Source organism: Lissotriton helveticus, chromosome 5_1, assembly GCF_964261635.1.
Source record: "Lissotriton helveticus chromosome 5_1, aLisHel1.1, whole genome shotgun sequence".
In the NCBI taxonomy this organism is placed as follows: Eukaryota; Metazoa; Chordata; class Amphibia; order Caudata; family Salamandridae; genus Lissotriton; species Lissotriton helveticus.
This window is the reverse complement of record NC_136065.1, coordinates 1,891,229,956-1,891,254,879: the sequence shown is the minus strand read 5'-3', so window position 1 is coordinate 1,891,254,879 and position 24,924 is coordinate 1,891,229,956. Positions and strand designations below refer to the sequence as shown.

The 24,924-nt window shown below is 48.9% G+C and overlaps 1 protein-coding gene across 7 annotated transcripts in view; it reads left to right on the top strand.

The window, feature by feature from the left end:
- The window catches only part of ATP6V0A1 (ATPase H+ transporting V0 subunit a1), a 290,761-nt gene that overhangs the window by 149,083 nt on the left and 116,754 nt on the right, over nucleotides 1-24,924 (top strand). For all 7 annotated transcript variants that reach the window (XM_078645385.1, XM_078645387.1, XM_078645386.1 and 4 more), the window contains 2 exons: nucleotides 2,987-3,105; nucleotides 23,243-23,459. In XM_078645385.1, the coding sequence (XP_078501511.1) occupies nucleotides 2,987-3,105; nucleotides 23,243-23,459 (336 nt within the window). The remainder of the gene's footprint in view (nucleotides 1-2,986; nucleotides 3,106-23,242; nucleotides 23,460-24,924) is intronic.

Here is a 24,924-nt window from a genome sequence, read left to right as displayed (position 1 = left end):
GTTCAGATATCGGAGGCACTGCACACCAATTGCAGTGGTGGCTAACAAACCAGGATTGGGTCAACGGTAGATGCCTCTCCCTTCTCCAAACAGAGTTCACAGTGGTGACAGATGAATCACTTCTTGGGTGGGGCTGCCACATGGGGGAGGCGGAGATCAGGGGCCTCTGAGATCAGAGGCCTCTGGTCTTCAGCGGAGTCCGGACTCCACATCAACCTTCTGGAGCTCCGCGCGATTCATCTTGCACTGAAGGCATTCCTTCCATCTGTCAAATGAAGAGTAGTGCATGTGTTCACGGACATCACTGCCATGTGGTATTGCAAGAAACGGGGCGGGTGGGGTCGTGGACCCACTGTCAGGAGGCCCTTCATCTCTGGAAGTGGCTGGAACATCAGGGCATGTCCCTTGTGGTTAAACACCTGGTGGGTTCCCTGAGTGCCAGGGCGGACAAACTCAGCTGCCAGTACATGATGGATCACGAATGACGTCTTCACTCAGAAGTGGTGCAAGGTCTCTTTCAGCAGTGGGGAGAGCCTTGATTAGATCTATTCGCCACCGAAGAGAACGCGCGATGTCTGCAGTTCTGCGGTTTGGAATTTCCAAGGCGGCACTCGCTAGGCGGTGCTTTTCATCGTGAGTGGAGTTGCAGTCTTCTATACTCCTTTCTGCCTATACCACTTATGCCCAGAGTGCTGAAGAAGATCAAACGCGACCGGGCCCACGTAAGTCCGGACTGGGCACGAAGAGTCTGGTATCCCGAGCTCTTGAACATGGCCATCGATCCTCCGATCAGACAGCCTCTTCGGGAGGATCTTCTGTCGCAGCAGTAGGGGACTCTCCTCCACCCAAACCTGTCCAGGCTCCATCTCCTTGCGTGGAGATTGAGCGGAGACAGTGGACAGCTTTCGACCTTCCTCGCGAAGTCTGTAATGTTATCTTGGCAGCCAGGCGCACCTCCATCAAATCAGTATACGCCCGTAGATTTAACTAATTTGTGGCATGGTGCACAGCAAAGGCTCTGCCCCTCTTTCAGAGGTTCTCCTCTTCATTCTTTCTTTGGCCCAGCAGGGCTCTGCTCTGGGCACTCTTAAAGGCTATCTTTCGGCCATTTCGGCCTTTCTTTGCCTTCCTGATCAGCCTTCTCTTTTCAAGTCCCTTATTGTAAATCACTTACTTAAGGGCATTACTCACCTGTTTCCTCTTAATCCTTTCCTAATGCCCTAGTGGGACTTGGACCTTGTTCTGACTTACATCATATGCGCTCCCTTTGAGCCGCTACATAATTGTCCTCTCAGACTATTGACCCTCAAAACTGCCTTTTTGGTTGCCATCACCTCTGCTCACAGGGTGAGTGAGCTTCATGCTCTTTCTTCTAAACCTCCTCTCCTGGCTGTTCATCCGGACAAGGTTGTCCTTTGCACTAGACCTTCTTTTCTTCCCAAAGTGGTTATCTCTTTCCACATAGGATAGACCATCACTCTGCCCACCTTCTTCTCGCCCCGCATCCTTCTAAAGAGGAGGAGAGGCTCCATCGTCTGGAACCAAAACGTGCGTTTTTTAAAATCTGGATCGCACAAAACAATTCCGGGTGGATTATCAGCTCTTTGTTGGCTATGTGGTCGCCAAGAAAGGTCGGGCCGTGCAAAACCGAACCATCTCTCGATGGGTCGCTCTTTTCATTAAAATGTGTTATTCCTTGGTGAAAAAGGAACCTCCAGCAGGGTTGCGCGCCCATTCCACCAGGGCGACGGCAGCCACTACTGCTTTGGGACGTGGAGTCCCCCTTCATAACATCTGCCAGGCAGCCACATGGGTTTCGTTGTACACGTTCATTAAACATTACTGCCTGGACAGTCCAAGTCCGGAGAGACTGCTTCTTTGGCCGCTCCGTTCTTCAGGACTTCCTGGAGTGCACTTGGTTCACAGACCCACCTCCGGGGTTGGTATTGCTGGGGTATGTATTCTAAGGTAAGGAATCCATAACTAATAATCTCTTTCAGATGAACAAGTTACTTACCTTCAGTAACTATATATCTGTAAGAGACATATATTAGTTATGGATTCCTTACCGCCCCACCCACCCTCTCCATTCTGCAAACTGACTTCTAGAGGAAGCGACTCCCTTTCAGGGCCCTAGTTTTATGCACCAGTAGTCAGTGTCTTGCATGGCTCTGTGCTTCTGGCGTGGAATGTCGTGTAAAGAACTCACGTCAATGCGCAGGGATGGCGTCTAAGTAGATACCGCGACGTCATTCGGCGATCACGACACCAGTGACGAACGTGGAGTCGACCATCGCCACCTACAGCCTTGCAGGAGTACTGCTGAAGAAAAATTCTCCGGATCCAGTCTGACACCTGGGGGTAATTCTAAGGTTAGGAATCCATAACTAATATATGTCTCTTACAGATATATTGTTACTGAGGTTAAGTAACTTGTTCGTCTGTCTGTGTCTGTAACTATTCTAGTAATGTGGCAGACAGTCTCTGTCCTCAGCAAAGGATCAGAGACTCCTTTACTGTGCAAAGGTTGAGAGTTTGATTATGTTGTGGTCCGCTAACACTATGCCGAGTGCTTTGGAGCCACTGCAAATTGGTGATTCCCCGTTCCATTACTATTCAAATAAATCCACATTTTGTCAATTCCAACTTCAACAAATAATTCCGTGATGAAACAGCTGATGAAGCTTTCTGGGTTAGGCACCAAAACTTAGGAACTCCTTACCTGGAGACCGTAGAATTTTGCCAATGCCAATGATATTTTACAGTGCCATAGACCCATTTTTTCTGTGAACACCTGCTAAAATAATTCTTCATGTTACCTATTTTGCTATCTACTCTATTATTACTTTGTAAACTCTTCTTAACGAGATAATGCCTTGTTATACTGGCTTATGTTCACCTTCCGTAAATACTTCTATTAGTGTTTCACACAGTAGACTAATCATTAGTATATGCTGTGTACTTTTTTCCCTGTCTCCAAATCCAGATTTGGAATATCGCGACCAACAAGCTTACATTTCTTAATTCCTTCAAAATGAAGATGTCTGTCATTCTTGGCATCATCCATATGATTTTTGGTGTCTCCCTGAGCCTTTTGAACAACATGTGAGTATGAGTTAATGTATTGTAAAGTTGTGTAATTCTGTAGAGTTTCCTTTAGGTGACAGATTAAGGAATAGTACCATTATTCCCTCATAACCGCTTCTGATATTCTGTTTCTTCTTGTTAGCGGATACATCTATGAGGGGAAACATGGCCACAGATATTCAGGTCACTGCCTCATATCGAACAGCCCATCGCATGCTCCATTCATTTGATACTTTGCAAGTTTTCTTAAGTAAGCTGTCAAAGAGCTTGGGTGGAGGAGAGGGGATCGTATGGAATGGGACTAAAAAAAGGATAGTTGCACAGACTGACCGACGGATCCCGACCGAGAGAGAAGGAAAACAAACAAACACACCCACACCCACACTCTCAATCGCCCTTCTCGTTTCTCTTTCTCTCTCTTCTCCTCTCTCTTTTCTCCCCTCTCTCTCTTCTCCCCTCTCTCTCTCTCTCTCTTCTCCGCTCTCTTTCTCCTCTCTCTTTTGCTCTCTCTTCTCCTCTCTCTCATGGCTTTTGACCCTGCATCTCCAGCACACCAAAGGGGAATGCAAAAAAATAGAATTACAATTGTCAAGGTGACTGAGGATAATGGTCTGGATAACCATCTGTCGAGCGCCTTAGTGTCCTCAACCACAAGAAGGACTGTTTCTTTAAAGACAATTGTCTTCTAAGAAAAAACACTAATTCTAAACTGACTGTACAGGGCTAGGAGGATCCATTCAGGTTTGGAGCCCAAATGGCAAGGGGAAAGGGCTAGCCTGAGATATGTAGGAGATCCAAAGAACTCCGGTCTTACTAGAATTGAATTTCAGGGAAATTATTTGAAGCCAAGCGGCAACCGTGGTCATGCACTGCAAGGTAATGATTAGCTGTCTGTATAATTCACGCATGCAATGCAATAAGACCTGACCAGGACGAATGTAAATATTGAACTGGGTTGGACTGAGTGCAGACCCATGTGGCATTCCTTGACCCAAGGACAAATAAAGCAATACTTAAGGAGGAAGATAGACCGCTTGTTGTCTGCCCTCAAGATAGGCTTTGCGCAATCAAATTTCTTCTCCACCAATCCTGACCTCCACTAGTCTGTGAGAAGGATGGAGTGAGACACTTTATCGAATGCTACTGACACATCAGGACCATCCCAAAGCGCAGCAAGGAACAACAGCAATTTATTCTTTCCGATTTTGAAGTCATTGAAAGGACAAGTTGTTACTGTCCTTTTGAAATCTATTGAGGATCCATATATTGATCCGCACTCGGCACGGCTGCCTGAAATTATGCTTCTGCCGCCCCGTACATAAATAATAGGAAGGATCCTATAAACAGGAGCAGTTACAATTTCCCTGTGGACACTTCTTGGAGCCACAAGTTGCACCGCCTCCATATGACCCCACCCCAGCCTGGGCCAGGGTGGGCAGGCTCATCTACCCAGCACATTGCATATGATCCCTGATCCAGTATTCAAACTGGGTTGTAAAATTATTATCCTTTGACTGAATGCTGCACATGTTTTAGTCCTGAGGAAGACCCATTTTGATTTTTTTAATAAACATGACTAAAAAGGGTTGAAATATTGACGATCTATATTTTGTGCCCCGCATCTACACTGAACATGGCACAAGGCACCTACAATTAGCAAAGCTAGACTTTGTTGTACAATTTTTCTAAACACAAATAGGCACTGTATTGATGTAATTGATTTATGTCAAATCAAATCAAATCAAAATAAGTCTTTATTTCGACTACAAGTCATAAAAGACAACATATTTAAAAACAACGTGAGATAAAAGTAAAATCACAACATCAGATGCATAATGCAACAATGGATGGTTATTTCATTCGTTATTTTACAAGATCTAAGGGATGTTCTTATTTACACTTCTAAATTGATCCAGTCCACTGATTGTTCCATACATATTAGTTAAATTATAAAACTAGAATTAAAAACATTGAATTAAGTTTTCAATACATTTCTAATTTCTGTACAGTCAAAGTTTAATACAGGATTAAATTAATGGAGTGTTCAGTAATTTTAATTTGTTCCTACGAATTACCCACATCCATTTCAAAAATTTGGCCACGGCGATTACCAAGCTATCAGAACCATCTGTTCTTAAAATCCTTAGCGCTTCAGTGCCTCTTTTAATGCCTTTCTGAATACATAATGGCCTCAGCCATTTGGAGCGTGGAGATTTGTACTCTGGGCATACAAAAAGGACATGGGCTAGGCTTTCAGGTTGGGTAGTAGGGTGAATGAATGCACCAAAATGTCCAGTCGGCTGCATTGATTTATGTCAATAATGCGTTGTCTTTGTTGTTTTGTTTAAATCACTTGATCACATTGCAGGAGCACTTCACCTTTTTGTCACCATCCGAAGCACCCTTGCTTGACTTTTTCTGTAACTTCGATTTATGAATGACAATATACGAAGGAAACTTAGACTCATGTCTGTTGGTACTCATTTATTGATATGTCAAAATGAAAAGAAAAAGTATAAACTGTTGAAGAAATATTCCTTTCCCACCAGAACCCATTGTAACTATATACTGTGGTATACGCAGGTTCTGAGGGACACAGGGTCACCCCATTGCAATTAATGGCCATGCCCAAGTCGTCCGGGACTGACAGCAATGCACTTTCTATCTCGTGAGTCGGTCAGAAGCCAGACTGAGCGAGTTATAAGATGGGATGTTGTTCCTGAATCTTGACTGTAAAAGGGAGAAGGGATATGGGCTGATGATTGGAGAGGTCACTTTGGTGTACATTGGACGTTTTCAGAAGCGCAACAATCAAGGGATTTTTCCATTCTAAAGGGATCCAAGGATGGGTAGGGAAACTATTACGTACCTCCAAGAGGTTGTGAAAGAACTGATTTAGCTAGGTTTTCAGAATTTAGGAGGGATGGGATCAAGTCTGGAGCCTGCCGTAATTGGCTTTGCAAAAGTTGCCAGCTGTTGGTCTGCTAAGCAGTCCAACTGGGCAAGCTGAGATACAGTGAGAGCTTCAGTAAGTAATTCTGACCATCTTGATTCATCCCCAAAGAGAAGAATTTCGTCAAACAGATCTTAATGTGTGAATGTTAGAACAGGGGTGCTCATAGTGTTACAGATGGTCTAAATTGTATCTTCAAAGAAGGTAGAAAGTCGCTCTACTAGGCCTTGGGATGATATAATGGCTGAGATGGCGAAATTAGAAGAGGCTAAAGACTTAACTAGGGAACATATGTCCCTGGAGGACTTTCCGTGACTAAAATGTTGTTTGAGTAGCATTAGCTGAGACTACCATGTCCTTCTACTTTCTCAACACCATCTTTAATTCAATCTTAGCTTTGTCAGTAGTCCTGACGCCACACACATTCCAGTTTCTTACCCTTTTTAGAGTCAGACACAATCAAAGGTCGGCTCTACCCATGGGAGTAGCTGCATTTTCCCTTTTATCAAAATGCTTGGACCTTGGGGCCTGAGGCACCTTGTTAATAATCTCTGCGGTGCATAATGTATTTGTTAGAACTGGCTATTTCTGGTAGGCTAAGGCTGACGCCAAAGCCAGGCAGAAACCACCATTCTAGTCAGGGCAAAGGAGTCACACGCCAAGATAACCCCTGCTCACCCCCTTGGTAGCTTGGCACGAGCAGTAAGGCTAAACTCGGAGGCAATGTGTAAAGCATTTGCGCCAGCACACAACAGCAACAGCATCCTAGGCACACCACAAAAGGAACCCAACACAAGGTTATATTAAAATAACTTTTGTATTGTCAAAACATATCAGATAGAACCACACATATGCATTGTGCCAACTGGCACGGGCAATATTCACATGGGATTATTTACACAGGACAGGGACACATGGGCCACTGTCATAATCAGCACTTTTAGAAATAGAAATACTGTCGGAAATTAGAATAAAAGGATATAAAATCACTGTAGCACAAAGTAACAGTTCTAAATCACAACCAGTATCTACTGGTAACAGGTAAGTACCACCTACGTAACCCTAACCACCTTAGGAGAATTTCACGCAGGGGACCAGAACCTCACTAGGACCACCTGTCCTAAAAAGAACAACCACCTAAGTATCACACAGCATTTGGGGGTATAAGCAAGAACACATTCTGTAGTAGGGGATCTCTGTGTATAGTCATAATCTAGTGAATAGTCCCGCCCATGTGCGTGGACCCCGGAGCAATCAAAAAATAATCTCTTACAGTGTCAAAAAATGCAGAAAATGCATAGACACTTAAGAGAGAATTTAAAGACAGATAATGCAGCCAAAGGGCTACACTGTCCAGTACTTCAGCTAGAAATTTCCACCATAAAATCCACAAAACAGCAAAGCCTGTACAGATTTCCCTTGCTTAACAGCAAAATCCCTCAGGAATGATAGAGAGAAGAACCTGGACAGACAAGCCCCATAGGCTGCCATTATGTGGCTTAATTAGGATACTGTGCCTTTAAGAGAACCTTCCAGAACCTTCTCTCAGTATCCCAGAATGCATAGCAGGTCCAACTTAGCCTCAGTTCTTTTTTCCGGCTCCTGCAAGCAGGACCCTGGAGCATTGAGCTCTCCCTTTCAAGGGTTTTTGTTGGTGTTTTACACTGATTTCGATTTTTGGTACTTTTAAAGTACTCTGGTGACTTTCTTTCTGTGTTTCTGCACTCTTTTTTGTCCAATAATGCCTGCATTATTCGACAAATGCCCTGAGTGCTCAAGAAAGAAGGCCAAGACAGACTCCCATGAGGTCTGTATTCTCTGCCTTCCCTCTTCCCACATCCCTGAGGAGTGTAGGATCTGCAGAAGCTTCTCTGGAAGGACCCTGAAGGAGAGGAAGAAGATCAGGCTTCAGGGACTTGAGGAGAGAAAGCTGAAGGCACGAGGTGGGTCAGGAGGGGCTCCTTCTACCCATGCTGAGGCCTCTGGGGGGCTCCCCAGGGGCAGGAAGACCAGCCCGCGCCCAAGGTCTCCGTCTGGGTCAGTTGCGCTGACCACGACGTCGAGGGGACGGTCAACAGCCAGTTCCAGGTCTCCCCAGGGCTCTGGGTCGAGAAAACGTCGCCCGTCGACGTCGAGGAACGTGTTCCGGCCGCCGTCGAAGCCGGTGTCGATATCCTCGTCGTCGCTGTCGGCGTCGAGTGATCGACATCGGAGGGCCCGGCGTCGGCGCTCGCCGTCGAGGCGACACCGCCGTTCGCCGTCGAGGACATCGTCGTCGAGGGGATCCTCGTCGTCAAGGTCGCCGTCGAGACGTAAGGCATCTCCGGCGCCGAAGAGGTCGACGTCGAAGCATTCCAAAAGGCCGACGTCGAGACGGTCGAGGAGATCGACGTCGAGAAGGTCGGAGAGGTCGACGTCAAGAAGGTCCAAAGGGTCGCCGTCGAAGCGATCCAGGAAGTCGACGTCGAGACCGGCGAAGAGGTCGAGGTCGCCGTCGAGGCACCATCGCCCGTCGTCGAGGTTTCGTGGCTCGTCGATCTGGTCAGGGTCGACGTCGAGACGGAGACACGGTTCGACGTCGAGGAGTGTGATTCGGTCGACGCCGAAGGACCGTTCGACGTCGAGGGGACATCGGTCGTCGTCTGGACACCGGTCTTCAGCGTCTGGAGGTCCTAAGGACAGGCCCAGGACTGTGGGGGGCTCCCCACTCTCTGGTAGAGGTGATGGCTCGCCGGGACCGGCGCATTCCGGGGTGGATACTCCGATGAAGCCGTCTACGCCTCCTCCGCGGCCGGCTGTGCCGAAGGGTCCTCCTCCGAAGGCCCCTACCCCGCCTCCGAAGCCGGCTCCGCGGGACCCGCGTCCGGTTGCTCCTCCACCCCCGATCCCACCGAGGGAGGTGTCGATGCCTAAGTTCCCGACGCCTCCGAAGAAGACTCCTAAGAAGCCTGGAGCTCCTGACCCTGGGAGGCCGAAGGAGCGTCCGAGGCCCAAGAGGTCGAGGTCTCGCTCGGGGAGACGGGACAAATCGAGGAGTGGCCGCGGATCTTCATCACGATCCAGGCATCATCACAAGAGACGTCGGTCCAGGTCACGTTCTCCTTCTGGGACCCGTTCCTACTCGCCCACGCTGTCCGATTCGCCGGAGACTAGGGTGTCTCCGATAGACGATATTAGCACATTTCAGGAGGTTCTCCTGCGTGGTGCGGCGAAGTTGGGCATTGAGGTTGAAGCGCCTACGGCTTCTACCTCGGTAATCTTTGAGACTTTACACAAGAGGCACTTGTCTCGCCCCCTGTTACCTCTGGTGCCGGGGCTCCTTGAGCCCGCCGAACAGCTATTCCTGACGCCGGCAACGGTGAAATCTGTCCCTTCCAGGATACTGAAAAAGTACAGGGCTCCGGACTCAGACCCAGCCTTCTTGAGGAAGGACCCGGTACCGGATTCAGTCATCGTGACTGCTGCTCGGAAGCTTCATGCCACCTCCCCTGCGTCCACGGTGCCTCCGGACAAGGAGAGCCGGTGGATCGATTCTGCGGGTCGCAAGGCGTGTGGGACATCCGCCTCGTCCATGAAGGCAGCCAGTGACTCGGCTTTGCTGGGACGTTACGACCGGTCCCTTTGGGACTCGATGGAGCAGTTCGCAGATCTCGTCCCTCGAGACCGCAAGGAGGACTTTGTGGAGATCGTCAAGGAGGGGATGTTGGTCTCTAATCAGGCCATCGGCGCCGCAGCAGACATATCGTTGCTGTCCGCGCACGGATATTGCCACGGGATTCACCAGAGACGCCATGCTTGGCTCAGGTTGACATCGTTGAAACCGGAGGCACAGCAACGCGTGGCGAATCTCCCGTTTTCCGGAGATACCCTCTTCGGGAAGCACGCGGATGATGAGATGGCCAGGATGAAGGCCGAAGCGGAGACCCTGACGGCAGTGGGCCTGGAAAAGCCCAAGGAGAAGAAACCCTTCCGACAGTACCAGCGTCGGTTTGGGGCGCAGGGTCGTGGAAGGGGGCAGTCTGCTGGTCAACATCAACAGCGGCAGCAGCAGCAGCAGTACAGGCAGCCCTTCCAGAAGCGGCAGGGTGGTAGAGGTCATCAACAGTCCTCTACCGCGACCAAGGGCCCGGCCGGGTCCCGTCCCTGAGCTGTTACTTCCCCCTCGTCCGTTACCCGCTCCGGTGGGGGGAAGCGTTCAATTTTTTCTGGCAGAGTGGAGAAAAATTACTCAGGACAAGTGGGTGCTGAATATTGTTTGCAATGGATACAGTCTACGTTTCACCAGCCCTCCTCCATCGATTCCTCCCGTCAGCTCGCAGTATCAACTGCGCGAGCTTCAGACGGAGGCGGACGTTCTGCTAAGGAAAAGGGCGATCGAAGACGTACCTCTGTCTCAAAGAGGAAGAGGTCTGTACTCTCGGTTCTTTCTTGTCCGCAAGAAGGACAAAAACGAGTTCAGGCCCATTCTGGATTTGCGGCAGGCAAACAAGTGGATTCGCAGAGAAAAGTTTCGCATGCTGTCGTTGCATCAGATCTACCCTCAGCTGCAACGGGGAGACTGGATGTGTGCCATAGATCTACAGGACGCATACTTCCACGTGCCCATTGCATGCAAACACAGAAAATTTCTGCGCTTTCAAGTCGGCACCAATCACTATCAGTACACGGTGCTACCCTTCGGACTGAAGTCTGCACCCAGGACATTCTCAAAGTGTATGGCAGTGGTAGCGGCACACCTGAGGAAGAACAAGGTGTTTGTCTACCCGTACCTGGACGATTGGTTGATCAAAGCCTCCTCCTTCTCGGAAGCCCGAGCACACTTCCAGAAGACGTGCGTTCTCTTGAACAAGCTGGGGTTGCACATCAACATGTCCAAGTCGGTCCCGATTCCGGTGCAGTGCATCCAGTACTTGGGGGCCTCCATCAATACGCTGTCAGCAAGCGTGTCTCCTTCGGAAGAGCGACGTTTATCACTCGTTCGGAAGGCTCAGGCTCTCATGAAAACTCCGTCTACGACTGTGAGGACCGTGTCTTCTCTACTGGGATCGATGGCCTCTTGCATCTTTCTCACTCCTCACGCACGGCTACAGATGCGTCCTCTGCAGGAGTGCTTAGAGGATCAGTGGGACCAGAGGAGAGGTTCTTGGGACGACAGGATACGACTGTCTCTACATGCTCTTCAGTCTCTGAAGTGGTGGTGCTCGAAGGAGAATCTCCTCAGAGGCGTTCCCTTCCACAAGGACATTCCCACACAGACCATCGTGACGGATGCGTCTCTCCAAGGTTGGGGGGCGCATTCCGGAGATCTGCAAATTCAAGGGACGTGGTCCCCGACGGAGTCCACGTACCACATCAATTTCCTGGAACTGAGAGCTGTTCACTTGGCACTGAAGGCCTTTCATCCGTCCTTTCAGACCAACTCTCTGCTTGTTCAGACGGACAACACGACTACGATGTATTACCTCAACAAGCAGGGGGGCTCGAGATCGCGCACTCTGTCGCAGGAGGCGCAGGCGATCTGGCACTGGCTTCTGGCTCGAGGACTGTCGATAACGGCCACCCATCTGCCAGGTGTGCAGAATGTTCAGGCAGACGAACTGAGCAGAATCGTGCAGGAAAACCACGAATGGGTCATAAACGACGAAGTACTAGGAGAAGTCTTCGCAAGGTGGGGAACTCCAGACGTAGATCTGTTTGCCACCGCCGAAAACAGCAAATGCCGAGGCTTCGCCTCCAGGTACTACCAGCCAGGGACGCTGGGGAACGCGTTATGGATCAACTGGTCGAACAGCTTTCTGTACGCTTTTCCACCAATTCCCCTGATTCCGGCGGTTCTCATCAAGCTGTCTCAATCCAGGGCGAGAATGATTCTGATTGCCCCGGAATGGCCCAGACAGTGGTGGTTCACGGACCTGCTTCACCGATCTCTCCTTCCTCACATGAAGCTGCCGTGCAGGCCGGACCTTCTCACGAAGTTCGGGGGGCGGATGGTGCACCCCAACCTCTCGTCTTTGAGTTTGGCGGCATGGCTCCTGAAATAGTGCAATATGGCCATCTGAATCTCCCAGAGGATTGTATGGGCATACTGAAGGAGGCTAAGCGACCTTCCACTAGGACTTCCTATGCTTACAAGTGGAAGAGGTTTTGCATCTGGTGCAAGTCTAAGAACTATGACCCTACGTCATGCAAGGAGGATGTCATCCTTCCATATCTGCTTCATCTGGCGCAGTCGGGCCTTAATGTCCATTCCATTAAGGTTCATCTGGCTGCTTTGACTGCCTACAGGAAAGGCCCTTCACAGACTTCCTTTTTCCAGATCCCTGTGATCAAAGATTTTTTGGAAGGCTTGAAGAAAGTGTTCCCTCCTGTCAGGCTTCCTTCGCCTTCATGGGACTTGAATGTGGTGCTGTCCAGATTGATGAAGGAGCCTTTTGAACCCATTCATAAGGCTTCGTTGCAGCACCTGTCCTGGAAGGCGGCGTTCCTCGTGGCCATTACATCGGCCCGCAGGGTGAGTGAGATTCAGGCATTGTGTTGCCAAGAACCTTATACTGTATTTCATAATGCTAAAGTTGTTATGCGTACTCACCCTAAGTTTCTTCCCAAGGTTGTTTCTGATTTTCATATCAATCAGACTATCACTTTGCCTACGTTCTTTCAGAATCCTTCATCTCCGGCGGAAAGGTCTTTACATTCCCTGGATGTGCGGAGGGTGCTGAAGTTTTATCTTGATAAGACTAAAGATATTCGTAGGTCAGACCAATTGTTCGTCAATTATGGCTCAGTCAGGACAGGTCTTGCTACCTCTAAACAGTCCATCTCGAGGTGGATTGTGTCCTGCATACAGTTGTGTTACTACAAAGCTAATAAGACCTTAGGAGGTAAGCCTAAGGCTCATTCCACCAGGGGCAAAGCTGCTACGACAGCTATGCTCCGTAATGTTCCCATTGCAGAGATCTGCAAGGCGGCCACTTGGAAGTCGGTCCATACCTTTGCTAAGCATTACTGCCTGGACACTGATGCCAGGGCAGACGCTCAGGTTGGGCAGGCTTCGCTGCGGAATCTGTTCGCACAGTAGTGGCGTTATTTTATTCTCCACCGCCGCTTGGTGTGGGGATGGGCTTGCCATTCTATTCACTAGATTATGACTATACACAGAGATCCCCTACTACAGAAGGAGTAGTTTCTGTCCTGTAACTCCAGTTCTGTAGTAGGGGTATCTCTGTTATAGTCATAAGCGCCCTCCCGCCTCCCCGGTGGAGTGTTGTTCATGATCATAATGCTACAGGTCTGGCGTTTCCTACGCCCTCGAAAAGAACTGAGGCTAAGTTGGACCTGCTATGCATTCTGGGATACTGAGAGAAGGTTCTGGAAGGTTCTCTTAAAGGCACAGTATCCTAATTAAGCCACATAATGGCAGCCTATGGGGCTTGTCTGTCCAGGTTCTTCTCTCTATCATTCCTGAGGGATTTTGCTGTTAAGCAAGGGAAATCTGTACAGGCTTTGCTGTTTTGTGGATTTTATGGTGGAAATTTCTAGCTGAAGTACTGGACAGTGTAGCCCTTTGGCTGCATTATCTGTCTTTAAATTCTCTCTCAAGTGTCTATGCATTTTCTGCATTTTTTGACACTGTAAGAGATTATTTTTTGATTGCTCCGGGGTCCACGCACATGGGCGGGACTATTCACTAGATTATGACTATAACAGAGATACCCCTACTACAGAACTGGAGTTACAGGACAGAAACTACTCCTTACCCATGATGCATAAATATACATTCAGAGGAGTAGTAAAGGGAAACTCATGATGCATAAACCTACACATTCAGCGGTGTTAAGAACAAAGCACATGATGCAATAAAAATACATTCAGAGGTACCAGAACAATACAATAGCGCAAAAATCACATGATGTCTAAAAACATTCAGAGGTGCAGGAATAACACATGATGCAAGAAATCACATTCAGAGGTGCAATACCCATACAATTGCGCAAACCCTACATAAGCCACCACTTGTGGCAGTCCCTAGGCCAACTGGCCTTGTTGGGGCTAGGACGCCCTGAGTCTCAATGTCAGGGGCCTAAACGGTGCAGGTGCCCACTACTTGCTGGGCACCCGGGAATATCCCAAGACCTAAACGGTGCAGCTGCCCACTAATTGCTGGGCAGCTGAAGAACTTCAAAACTGCGCCAGGGCCCTCACTGACCCTTAGGCACAAACTGCGCCAACTGTGGGAGCCACACAGGCTCTAAAAACAAATTCCTCGCAGGCAGGAGTGGGCGGGCACCGACAATGTGCCCCGACGCCCCCTCTAACTAATATGGCCCTCGAGCCTCGCTGGGCTCGTAAATCAGGTATGCCCCCTAGAGCCTCCGTGGCTCTAAAAACAGAAAGGGCCCTCGAGCCTCGCTGGGCTCGTAAATCAGGTATGCCCCCTAGAGCCTCCGTGGCTCTAAACACAAACAACAATGTCCCCGGGGCCCTCGTGGGCCAAACGAGTATGCGGTGGGGCGGCCCATTGCCATCCGGGGCCGCCCTGACTCAAGTGCCTCAGACCGGCACCGCACGGAGCTCCCCCCCCCCCCGCAGCCCTTCACTCACCGGCTCTGCTGTGGGGAGGCGCCATCGTCGCGCCGCGACCGGCTCTGCTGCGGGGAGGCGCCATCGTCGCGCCGCTCTCTGCGGCGTCCTCCCTGCTGCCGGCACTTCTCCGCACGCGGGCAGGGGCTCTGCCCGCACACAGGGCTCTTCACTCGAGCCCCGGCCACGCTACCTCTCGGCTCCTCTCTTCTCTCGGGGCTCCCTCTCGGGCACGGGAGCCCCGCAGCGGCCGCCGCCATCTTGTCTGCTCCCCTTCGTCCGTCCAACCAGAGCGCGGCTCACGGGGACGAGCCCCCTCCAACGGCCCAATCAGCTCGCGGCCTCACAGGGCGAGCCTCCCAGGCCCGCCAATGACAGCGCGGCGCCTCTGGGTCTCCGTCCACGGCTCCGGGCGGGGGGACAGCGATTTCTCTGGCACCAAATGAGGGGTGGGCACCCTCGAAGTTAAATATAAACATAGAAGCGAGGTGAGCACTCGCTAAGGCGCCACACACGGGGTAGCACCCGAATTTAAATAAATAATTAAAATACGGGCAAAATGCGGTGTGGGCAGCCGCGGAAGTGAAAGTTAAGCGCTCTCAAGCGCTAGAGAACAGGCAGAGCACTCCCAGACGCTCAGGGGGAAGCACAGCGCTTCCAGGCGCTAGAAATACAAATCCAGCGCTCTCTGCAGGACAATGCAGCTTCTCCATGCTGCAAAGGTCCCAGAGATTTCCAGGGGGCAAAGCAAAGTCCCCCCCCATCAGCCCAGGCAAGGCAGAGGGGTCCCCCAGGAGTCCTCCAGGCATCCAGGAAAGTCCATCAGGAGTCCAGGGGCTGGGCAGGGCTCAGGGATTCCCCTGAGCCCAAGCAGCAGCACGCCCCTGGCAGATTCAAGTCCAAAAACAAGAACAATTTTGGAAGGGGACACAGCCCCTTCTTATACACAGAAAAGTCTTTGAAGTCTTTGTGCAGGCAGTGTGAGAACCAGCTGGAACTGGTTATAGGGAAGTCCTTTCAGTATCAGGGACAGAGGTGACAGTCGCCCAGCGGGGAGGTGGAGCCAGCATTGTGGCAGGCAGGCACAGCCTCATTCACTCTCAGGTGCTATCTCCACCCACTTCCTTGGCAGCAGATGCTGCCTTTCATCCACGGGCTGACTCAGACAACCTCCTGGGGCTCTGCAGCCCCTTTCACCCTCAAACCAGACAGTCAATCCACAAGCAGGCCCAGGCACTCTGGGCCAGGCTCACCAGCCAATCACACGCCAGGCACAAATTACACAAATATGCCAACTTCTCAAAGTGGCACTTCTAGACTAGACACAATCATGCCGCATACACCATTACGCAGCATTCAATCTCACGAGTTCGCACATAGCAAACTCGACCCTGCATTCCCCACACATCAGGAACTACCATGGGCATACATATTCCCCATTCATTCCTATGGGAGGGCAGGTCACTCACCACACATACACAGAGAGCACACGCACTTTACACTGTACCACAGTGAAAAAGTGTGCCTAGACCTAAAATCACTAACACCAGGTTCCAGAAACAGGCTAGGAAAAAGCAAAAAAGTCTCGGGGTGAACCTGCCAAAAGGGCCAGGTCCAACACAACCCCCTTCCAGCCAAAACGCAGGGTAGACCAATCACTCCACTGATGGGCTTCCTTGCTTTGGGCGACAAAACACGGACACGGGCCCGCACGGCAGGGACACCCTCCAGTTTTTCGCCACTCTGAACCCACATAGATTTCTCTCAACAAAATCTCTCTGGCACAACTAGGGTACCCCACTGGTACACACTAGTCACCCACAGCCAGGACTGGGCCCTAGGCCATCCAAATATCACAGGTCCTAACCAATCCACAGAGTGGGGGGCAGTAACCCCTGGCACACAATAGCCACTCTCCACTCTCTCTCTCAGTATAGCTACAATTACCACTGATCCTTCAACCTAGGGACCACACCCTCAGGCTGACCAGAGGTCACGGGCAAGAATGCCCCACCCTACCTCTACTTCTGGGTTTCCGCACCCTCACAGGGAAGCACCCACCAGACCACAATTCTCCCACCAGATCAGAACCTCTCTCCAGCAACTGCTCTACCACCTGGGAACTATTCCACTTCTGAGGTACAAAGCACACAGCACAGTCCCTCTTCAAGCAGGTGGGGGGACACAGCACACAGCAAAGTCCCCTTTCCTCTACCTTAGTGGAAACAACAAACTGGAGCTGGGCCTCAGAACACACAGCAAGGGCAGCCCCCTCAATCTCTTCAGCTGATCTACTTTGGTAGAGATTCCTCTTGACCTGGAAGCTTCCTAATCTCCCAACCTAGGATCTAAACCCTCAGGTTGCACCGGGGTCAGAAGTCCACTGTCCCTCTGCACCCCCTTCCAGAGTTCTGCACCCTCCCACCTTGGGAGTGGTACTACCCAACACCAGGACCGCCTGAGTTCTGGTTACAGACACTCCCCATCCTCTAGACACAGGAAGATCCTCCTCAAATGACCTGTATGTACAGCCTAGGCCCCTGACCTGGCGCTCCCGGGGGAACCCTCCAGGCCCAGAGACAGGGTTTTGGGCCAACGTGGGACACACCGTCCCACACTCACTCCGCCTCCACTGAGACAGGACGTGAGCCCCTACACCCCTACCATCCTAATGGGACCTAGCTGGGCTACACATGAACCTCTTCACCTACACAGGATCATCAGATACACAAGCCACTACTTTTAGAATCACTCCCTAATGCCTCTGCAAGACATCTAGCACACCGCCAGACATCCACCTTCTTGTCCAGTGCCTCTGCAGGACCTCCTGCACACCACCAAAGGTACACCTCCTGTGCAAGCTCCTTTAAAAAAAACTCACACCAACTCCTCCAGTTCAAGACACCACTCATCCACACACTCCCCCTCAGACTGGTGAGACAGTTCTTCACTGCCCTTGACTCTCAACCTGTACCCCTCTTACTGAGCACCAGGCACCATACTCTGGGAACTGGGAATGGGACTTCACTCACTGGACATATTTTAGCTGCCACCACTGGATCCTACCATACTGGGGAATCCAGACACACACACACTACACTCAGGGGATAACCACCCTCCCGAGCTAGCCATTTCTCCTCCACACTTCCTCTCTTCCATCTACCCACACAGGGACAGGGATTGGGATTGGGCACAGGACCTAGCAAGGGATTCCTAATCTATGGGAACCTCCCCCTCTACTGGCGACCCGCCCTGTCACTTTCTCTCATCTGCCACTAAACATAAAGCGCAGGAACACCATTTGAAAATGACACTCTTGAGGAAAAACAAAATCAAAAACAATAATCCCAAACATGTGACTATCTAAAAAATGCAGAGTTTTGTAATGTAGCCAGTTGTCGCTGTGGCACTGCGCAAACACAAGTCCAAATCCACACCGCTGACCAACAATGTTAGAACTGGCTATTTCTGGTAGGCTAAGGCTGACGCCAAAGCCAGGCAGAAACCACCATTCTAGTCAGGGCAAAGGAGTCACACGCCAAGATAACCCCTGCTCACCCCCTTGGTAGCTTGGCACGAGCAGTAAGGCTAAACTCGGAGGCAATGTGTAAAGCATTTGCGCCAGCACACAACAGCAACAGCATCCTAGGCACACCACAAAAGGAACTCCACACAAGGTTATATTAAAATAACTTTTGTATTGTCAAAACATATCAGATAGAACCACACATATGCATTGTGCCAACTGGCACGGGCAATATTCACATGGGATTATTTACACAGGACAGGGCCACATGGGCCACTGTCATAATCAGCACTTTTAGAAATAGAAATACTGTCAGAAATTAGAATAAAAGGATATAAAATCACTGTAGCACAAAGTAACAGTTCTAAAACACAACCAGTACCTACTGGTAACAGGTAAGTACCACCTACGCAACCCTAACCACCTTAGGAGAATGTCACGCAGGGGACCAGGACCTCACTAGGACCACCTGTACTAAAAAGAACAACCACCTAAGTATCACACAGCATTTAGGGGTATAAGCAAGCACACATTACCCATGATGCATAAATATACATTCAGAGGAGTAGTAAAGGGAAACACATGATGCATAAACCTACACATTCAGCGGTGTTAAGAACAAAGCACATGATGCAATAAAAATACATTCAGAGGTACCAGAACAATACAATAGCGCAAAAATCACATGATGTCTAAAAACATTCAGAGGTGCAGGAATAACACATGATGCAAGAAATCACATTCAGAGGTGCAATACCCATACAATTGCGCAAACCCTACCTAAGCCACCACCTGGGGCAGTCCCTAGGCCAACTGGCCTTGTTGGGGCTAGGACGCCCTGAGTCTCAATGTCAGGGGCCTAAACGGTGCAGGTGCCCACTACTTGCTGGGCACCCGGTAACATCCCAAGACCTAAACGGTGCAGCTGCCCACTAATTGCTGGGCAGCTGGGGAACTTCAAAACTGCGCCAGGGCCCTCACTGACCCTTAGGCACAAACTGCGCCAACTCTGGGAGCCACACAGGCTCTAAAAACAAATTCCTCGCAGGCAGGAGGGGGCGGGCACCGGCAATGTGCCCCGACGCCCCCTCTAACTAATATGGCCCTCGAGCCTCGCTGGGCTCGTAAATCAGGTATGCCCCTAGAGCCTCCGTGGCTCTAAACACAGAAAGGGCCCTCGAGCCTCGCTGGGCTCGTAAATGAAATATGCCCCCTAGAGCCTCCGTGGCTCTAAACACAAACAACAATGTCCTCGTGGGCCAAAGGAGTATGCGGTGGGGCGGCTCACTGCCATCTGGGGCCGCCCTGACTCAAGTGCCTCAGACCGGCACCGCACGGAGCTTCCCCCCCCCCCCCGCAGCCCTTCACTCACCGGCTCTGCTGCGGGGAGGCGCCATCGTCGCGCCGCTCTCTGCGGCGTCCTCCCTGCTGCCGCCACTTCTCCGCACTCGGGCCACGGGCCGGCGCTCTGCCCGCACACAGGGCTCTTCACTCGAGCCCCGGCCACGCTACCTCTCGGCTCCTCTCTTCTCTCGGGGCTCCCTCTCGGGCACGGGAGCCCCGCAGCGGCCGCCGCCATCTTGTCTGCTCCCCTTCATCCGTCCAACCAGAGCGCGGCTCACGGGGACGAGCCCCCTCCAACGGCCCAATCAGCTCGCGGCCTCACAGGGCGAGCCTCCCAGGCCCGCCAATGACAGCGCGGCGCCTCCGGGTCTCCGTCCACGGCTCCGGGCGGGGGGACAGCGATTTCTCTGGCACCAAATGAGGGGTGGGCACCCTCGAAGTTAAATATAAACATAGAAGCGAGGTGAGCACTCGCTAAGGCGCCACACACGGGTTAGCACCCGAATTTAAATAAATAATTAAAATACGGGCAAAATGCGGTGTGGGCAGTTGCGGACGTGAAAGTTAAGCGCTCTCAAGCGCTAGAGAACAGGCAGAGCGCTCCCAAGCGCTAGAAATACAAATCCAGCGCTCTCTGCAGGACAAGGCAGCTTCTCCATGCTGCAAAGGTCCCAGAGATTCCCAGGGGGCAAAGCAAAGTCCCCCCATCAGCCCAGGCAAGGCAGAGGGGCCGCCCAGGAGTCCTCCAGTCATCCAGGAAAGTCCATCAGGAGTCCAGGGGCTGGGCAGGGCTCAGGGATTCCCCTGAGCCCAAGCAGCAGCACGCCCCTGGCAGATTCAAGTCCAAAAACAAGAACAATTTTGGAAGGGGACACAGCCCCTTCTTATACACAGAAAAGACTTTGAAGTCTTTGTGCAGGCAGTGTGAGAACCAGCTGGAACTGGTTATAGGGAAGTCCTTTCCGTATCAGGGACAGAGGTGACAGTCGCCCAGCGGGGAGGTGGAGCCAGCATTGTGGCAGGCAGGCACAGCCTCATTCACTCTCAGGTGCTATCTCCACCCACTTCCTTGGCAGCAGATGCTGCCTTTCATCCACGGGCTGACTCAGACAACCTCCTGGGGCTCTGCAGCCCCTGTCACCCTCAAACCAGACAGTTAATCCACAAGCAGGCCCAGGCACTCTGGGCCAGGCTCACCAGCCAATCACACGCCAGGCACAAATTACACAAATATGCCAACTTCTCAAAGTGGCACTTCTAGACTAGACACAATCATGCCGCATACACCATTAGGCAGCATTCAATCTCACGAGTTCGCACATATCAAACTCGACCCTGCACTCCCCACACATCAGGAACTACCATGGGCATACATATTCCCCATTCATTCCTATGGGAGGGCAGGTCACTCACCACACATACACAGAGAGCACATGCACTTTACACTGTACCACAGTGAAAAAGTGCGCCTAGACCTAAAATCACTAACACCAGGTTCCAGAAACAGGCTAGGAAAAAGCAAAAAAGTCTTGGGGTGAACCTGCCAAAAGGGCCAGGTCCAACAGTATTCCAGTAGTGTTTCAGCCGAGATGAGTGAGAGCTTACTTGTCTCTATAAGGTGCAAGCTTGAAAAAATAATTTGATCAGACAATGATCTGTCTAGACCATGGGAAGAAAATCACCACACTTTATATAATCACGTGGACCAAATATAGGATTCAATATGTGCCATTTCTGATGTGTAGGGTCAGTAATCTTCTGGCAAAGTTAAATTTCAGCTATCCCAATGTGAGTTCTTTAATGAGGAAATTATTAGTACAAATTATTGCTACACTTCCCAACATGCTTGAGGGGATGGACTGGTGAATTGTAGAATATCCAATAGGACATAAGACTGCGATATCTGGGGAAGAGGAGTCTCTAAACATTGTTTCAGTGACAATCAGAACATCTAGCTCAACGCAATAATTTACCACTGACCTAACATTGATTAGAGCAACCTCAAGTGTGCATCCCTTTCTGGGTAGAAGTATAAGCTCTTCTGTCACGTTTTTATTCCATCCAAAGATTTTTTCCTCCGCCATGATAGTAGGCATTTGATTGAAAGCATGTCCGCCCACCTTTTTGGTATATCTTTATGATATAATGGTATTTCCAAAGTAGTACCTGGCTTAGAAGTCATTGTATGAGAGGCCACACATCTAGGAAATTCATTATAGCCAAGCCATTTTAACCCATAGTCAAACAGAACCTCTCCCGAGTAACTAACCTGAGGTGGACTATCCCACTGAGTGGCAGATCAGGGATGCATGGGTGGCGCTGAGTGCGGACGGGCCCAGAAGGGCTCGCCTCTTCACACAGAAGTGCTGTTTAGAAAGGCCTCTCCTATTTTCACATTTCTGGGAGACAAACATCTAGAGCTTTGGTTCTTAACATGTGGTCAAAGAACCCCTGTGATTCTGTGAAGCCTGCTCAGGGGGTCTGCGACTTCTTAGAAAAATTAAATAATTTAAAATAGATTAATAAATGTATTTAAATAAAGAAACAAAATGTACAATTAAAAATGTTAAAGCATTCTGTAAATGTGAAGGAATTTAAAATTGGAGGCTAAAAATGAAGTATCCTCATATTGAGTTATGGGAGCAGTGCAAGTGCATCAAACCGAATTGATGATGAGCGGCCTCCTTTGAATGTAGAATGTAGAAAAGCTCCAACATTTCCATTCAAGTTTAGATTTTTTATAACTTGTTTTGGAATTAAGTAAAATATTTCACATTTTAAATATTTGTTTGATTGATGCTTTTTTCTTAGTTTTTTCTGTATAGTTTTGCAGTTCAAATGATCAAAATTGCTTAGGCCGTGGTCACTGGCTTCCAGTAGTTACTCAGTGGGGGAGGTCCCCAGATTCCAATAAGGATTCAGTGGGGATCCCTGGGCTCCAGGATTAAGTAGGGGTCCACGTAAGCCAAAAGGTTAAGAAGCACTGATAAAGAGTACCAATCCAAGTTGTCTCTTAATGTCCCACCCTGTGCAACGAAAACATAGTCCCTGTAAAAACACCGCACTTTAATCTAGGTAGCAGAGGTTTTGTTTTCAATTTTCTTAGTCCAAGTGGAGCCATTCCAGCCTAAGATTGTCTATACTCCAATAGTCAACTTTTGATGGGAATGGCACTTCTGTTGCCTTACAAAAAATAACCTCTTCATTTCGTCAGTTTTCAGTCTACTATACTGACATTTTAGTTTCTGGGTCCCTTTTGTGCTCTGTTCCTACACAGTATAAAGACCTTATGCCTTGACACCAAACTTATGTAAATCCCTATTTTAAAACAAATATTGTTGCAATGCATATTGAAGAGGCCTTTTATTGTAGAAAGTTGCGCCAGAATGCCATAGAAACATTATCTCAGTACGTTGCTTCTTCTTTTGATTTTTTTGTTTTTAAGTTGAGTCAATAAAATGGCTTGTTAGTCATCATATGTTTAACCATGGTGGTCCGTTTTAGCCAAGACCGCATTCCCCTAGCCTAATACTCACATTGATGAAGACCATGCTTGTTTACTTCGAATGCCATTGATTAAAATGCGGTCAAGAGTGCATTTCTAAAGATAATTCCTCAGTGAAATGGTTAGATTTGAAAATTACTGATTAGTTCTTCTGCGAAATGTTGAGTTCAGCTGAAAACTTTGAATTATTAGTTTGTTCATTCCTTTTCAAAACAGTTTAAGATAATCTGTTTTTGTCTTTTTCCAGTTATTTCAAGAAGACACTAAATATTTACCTGGTGTTCATCCCGGAAATTATTTTCATGTCCTCCTTGTTTGGCTACCTGGTGATCCTGATCATCTACAAGTGGTGTGCCTATGATGCTAGCACGTCCAAGGACGCCCCAAGTCTCCTCATCCATCTCATCAACATGTTCATTTTCAATTATAAAGACACGTCTATAAAGTATCTCTACAGTGGACAGGTGTGTCACGTTGTCAATATGACTATATCAGCATTACCTGCAGAAATCTAACATTATTAACAGGTTTATTTTCAGTTGTAATTGCTCAACTATTAAAGTCCGTTGTAGCGGGTTTAAAAGCCTGTTCCTTTTCAATATACGTCACCCAGTATCAAAAGACTTTTATCTCAAAGTCAAGTTATGTTATTCCTGTTTTAGTTTATGCCTATAGCTCCATCAACATGTTAGTTTGTATTTATTGTCTGTGAAAAAAAATAGATTATAGAAAGGATAGGTGTGTGATGTCGACAATGTGGCACTGAAGCTAGTAGGGTTTATACGCAATTAATTTGACTGAAGTAAGAACATAGTATGCAGTTTATCAGTGGCACATCACAAATATATAAGGTTTTATTGTAGGAAATATGGTTTCCTAAAATACTTTCATTTGTATTTATAATCACCAAAGTAACAAAGTATTAGATAATTGGGATATAACATCCTATGCCAGTTGGTGTTTAGAATTCCGCTCCATTGATTTGGAGCCAACTTGCCTTACTTTTTTAGAGCTTTGCCCAACAAAGGCCTGATTGATCAGTCAGCCACCGTATACATAGCTTTTACTTATGTTGCTGATATGGGGATGACATGATCAACACTAAGAATATGCTATTAAAATATCTATGTGACAATCATTCTTATTTTTGAAAATAAAAATAAAAAAATGTTTCAGGTTTTTAAAGGCACTGGATGTTGCATGTTATGTGCAGCATGTAACCCCTTTATAAATAGTAGGGGGGGGGCAAGATTTTTTTAATGTATCTGATTAGAAAAACTACCTAAATCAATCAGATGTTTGCCCAATTTAAGTTTCTTAGTATGCTATTTCACAGTTAAAAAGCGCCATGGGGGGGTGGGGGGGGGTGACTCTGCACAAGAGGCATAAGCCATAGGAACGTTACACAGAACAATCGCATATAATTTAAGGAATGAACGTGTTAAATAATGGATTCTTTTTAAATAGAGAATGTTGCACATTACTGTTCTATTAGTTAAATTTTAAAAAAAAGAGCAAAGCACAGGGCCAGATGTACAGTGGAACAAGTTACGAAGTAGCCTGCGTTTTCCATATAGACTGGTTGCAGCCTGTGCTTCCATTTTGCGATGCGACCGATGTATTAATCAGTTGTATTTCAAAATGTGTATTTAGTGAGTCTTACCACATTGATATGAACTATGTAGGAGGCCTTTTGCAACACCTTTCCAATGGCTGTAAGTGCAGCAGTACCTGCTGAGGCCGCCCACAACAATTTCTTAAGTGGGAGCTTTTCCATTGGGACCGTTTGCCATTAGCGAATTAGTTATTGCCCTACAGTTTGAGCAAGTAAAATTCACACTATGAATTTTACCATGAATTCCTAAAGTGCTTCTGCTTATTTTGTGTTTTAGAGATGTTCAATACTGAATCGTGGGTAAGATTTGCAGC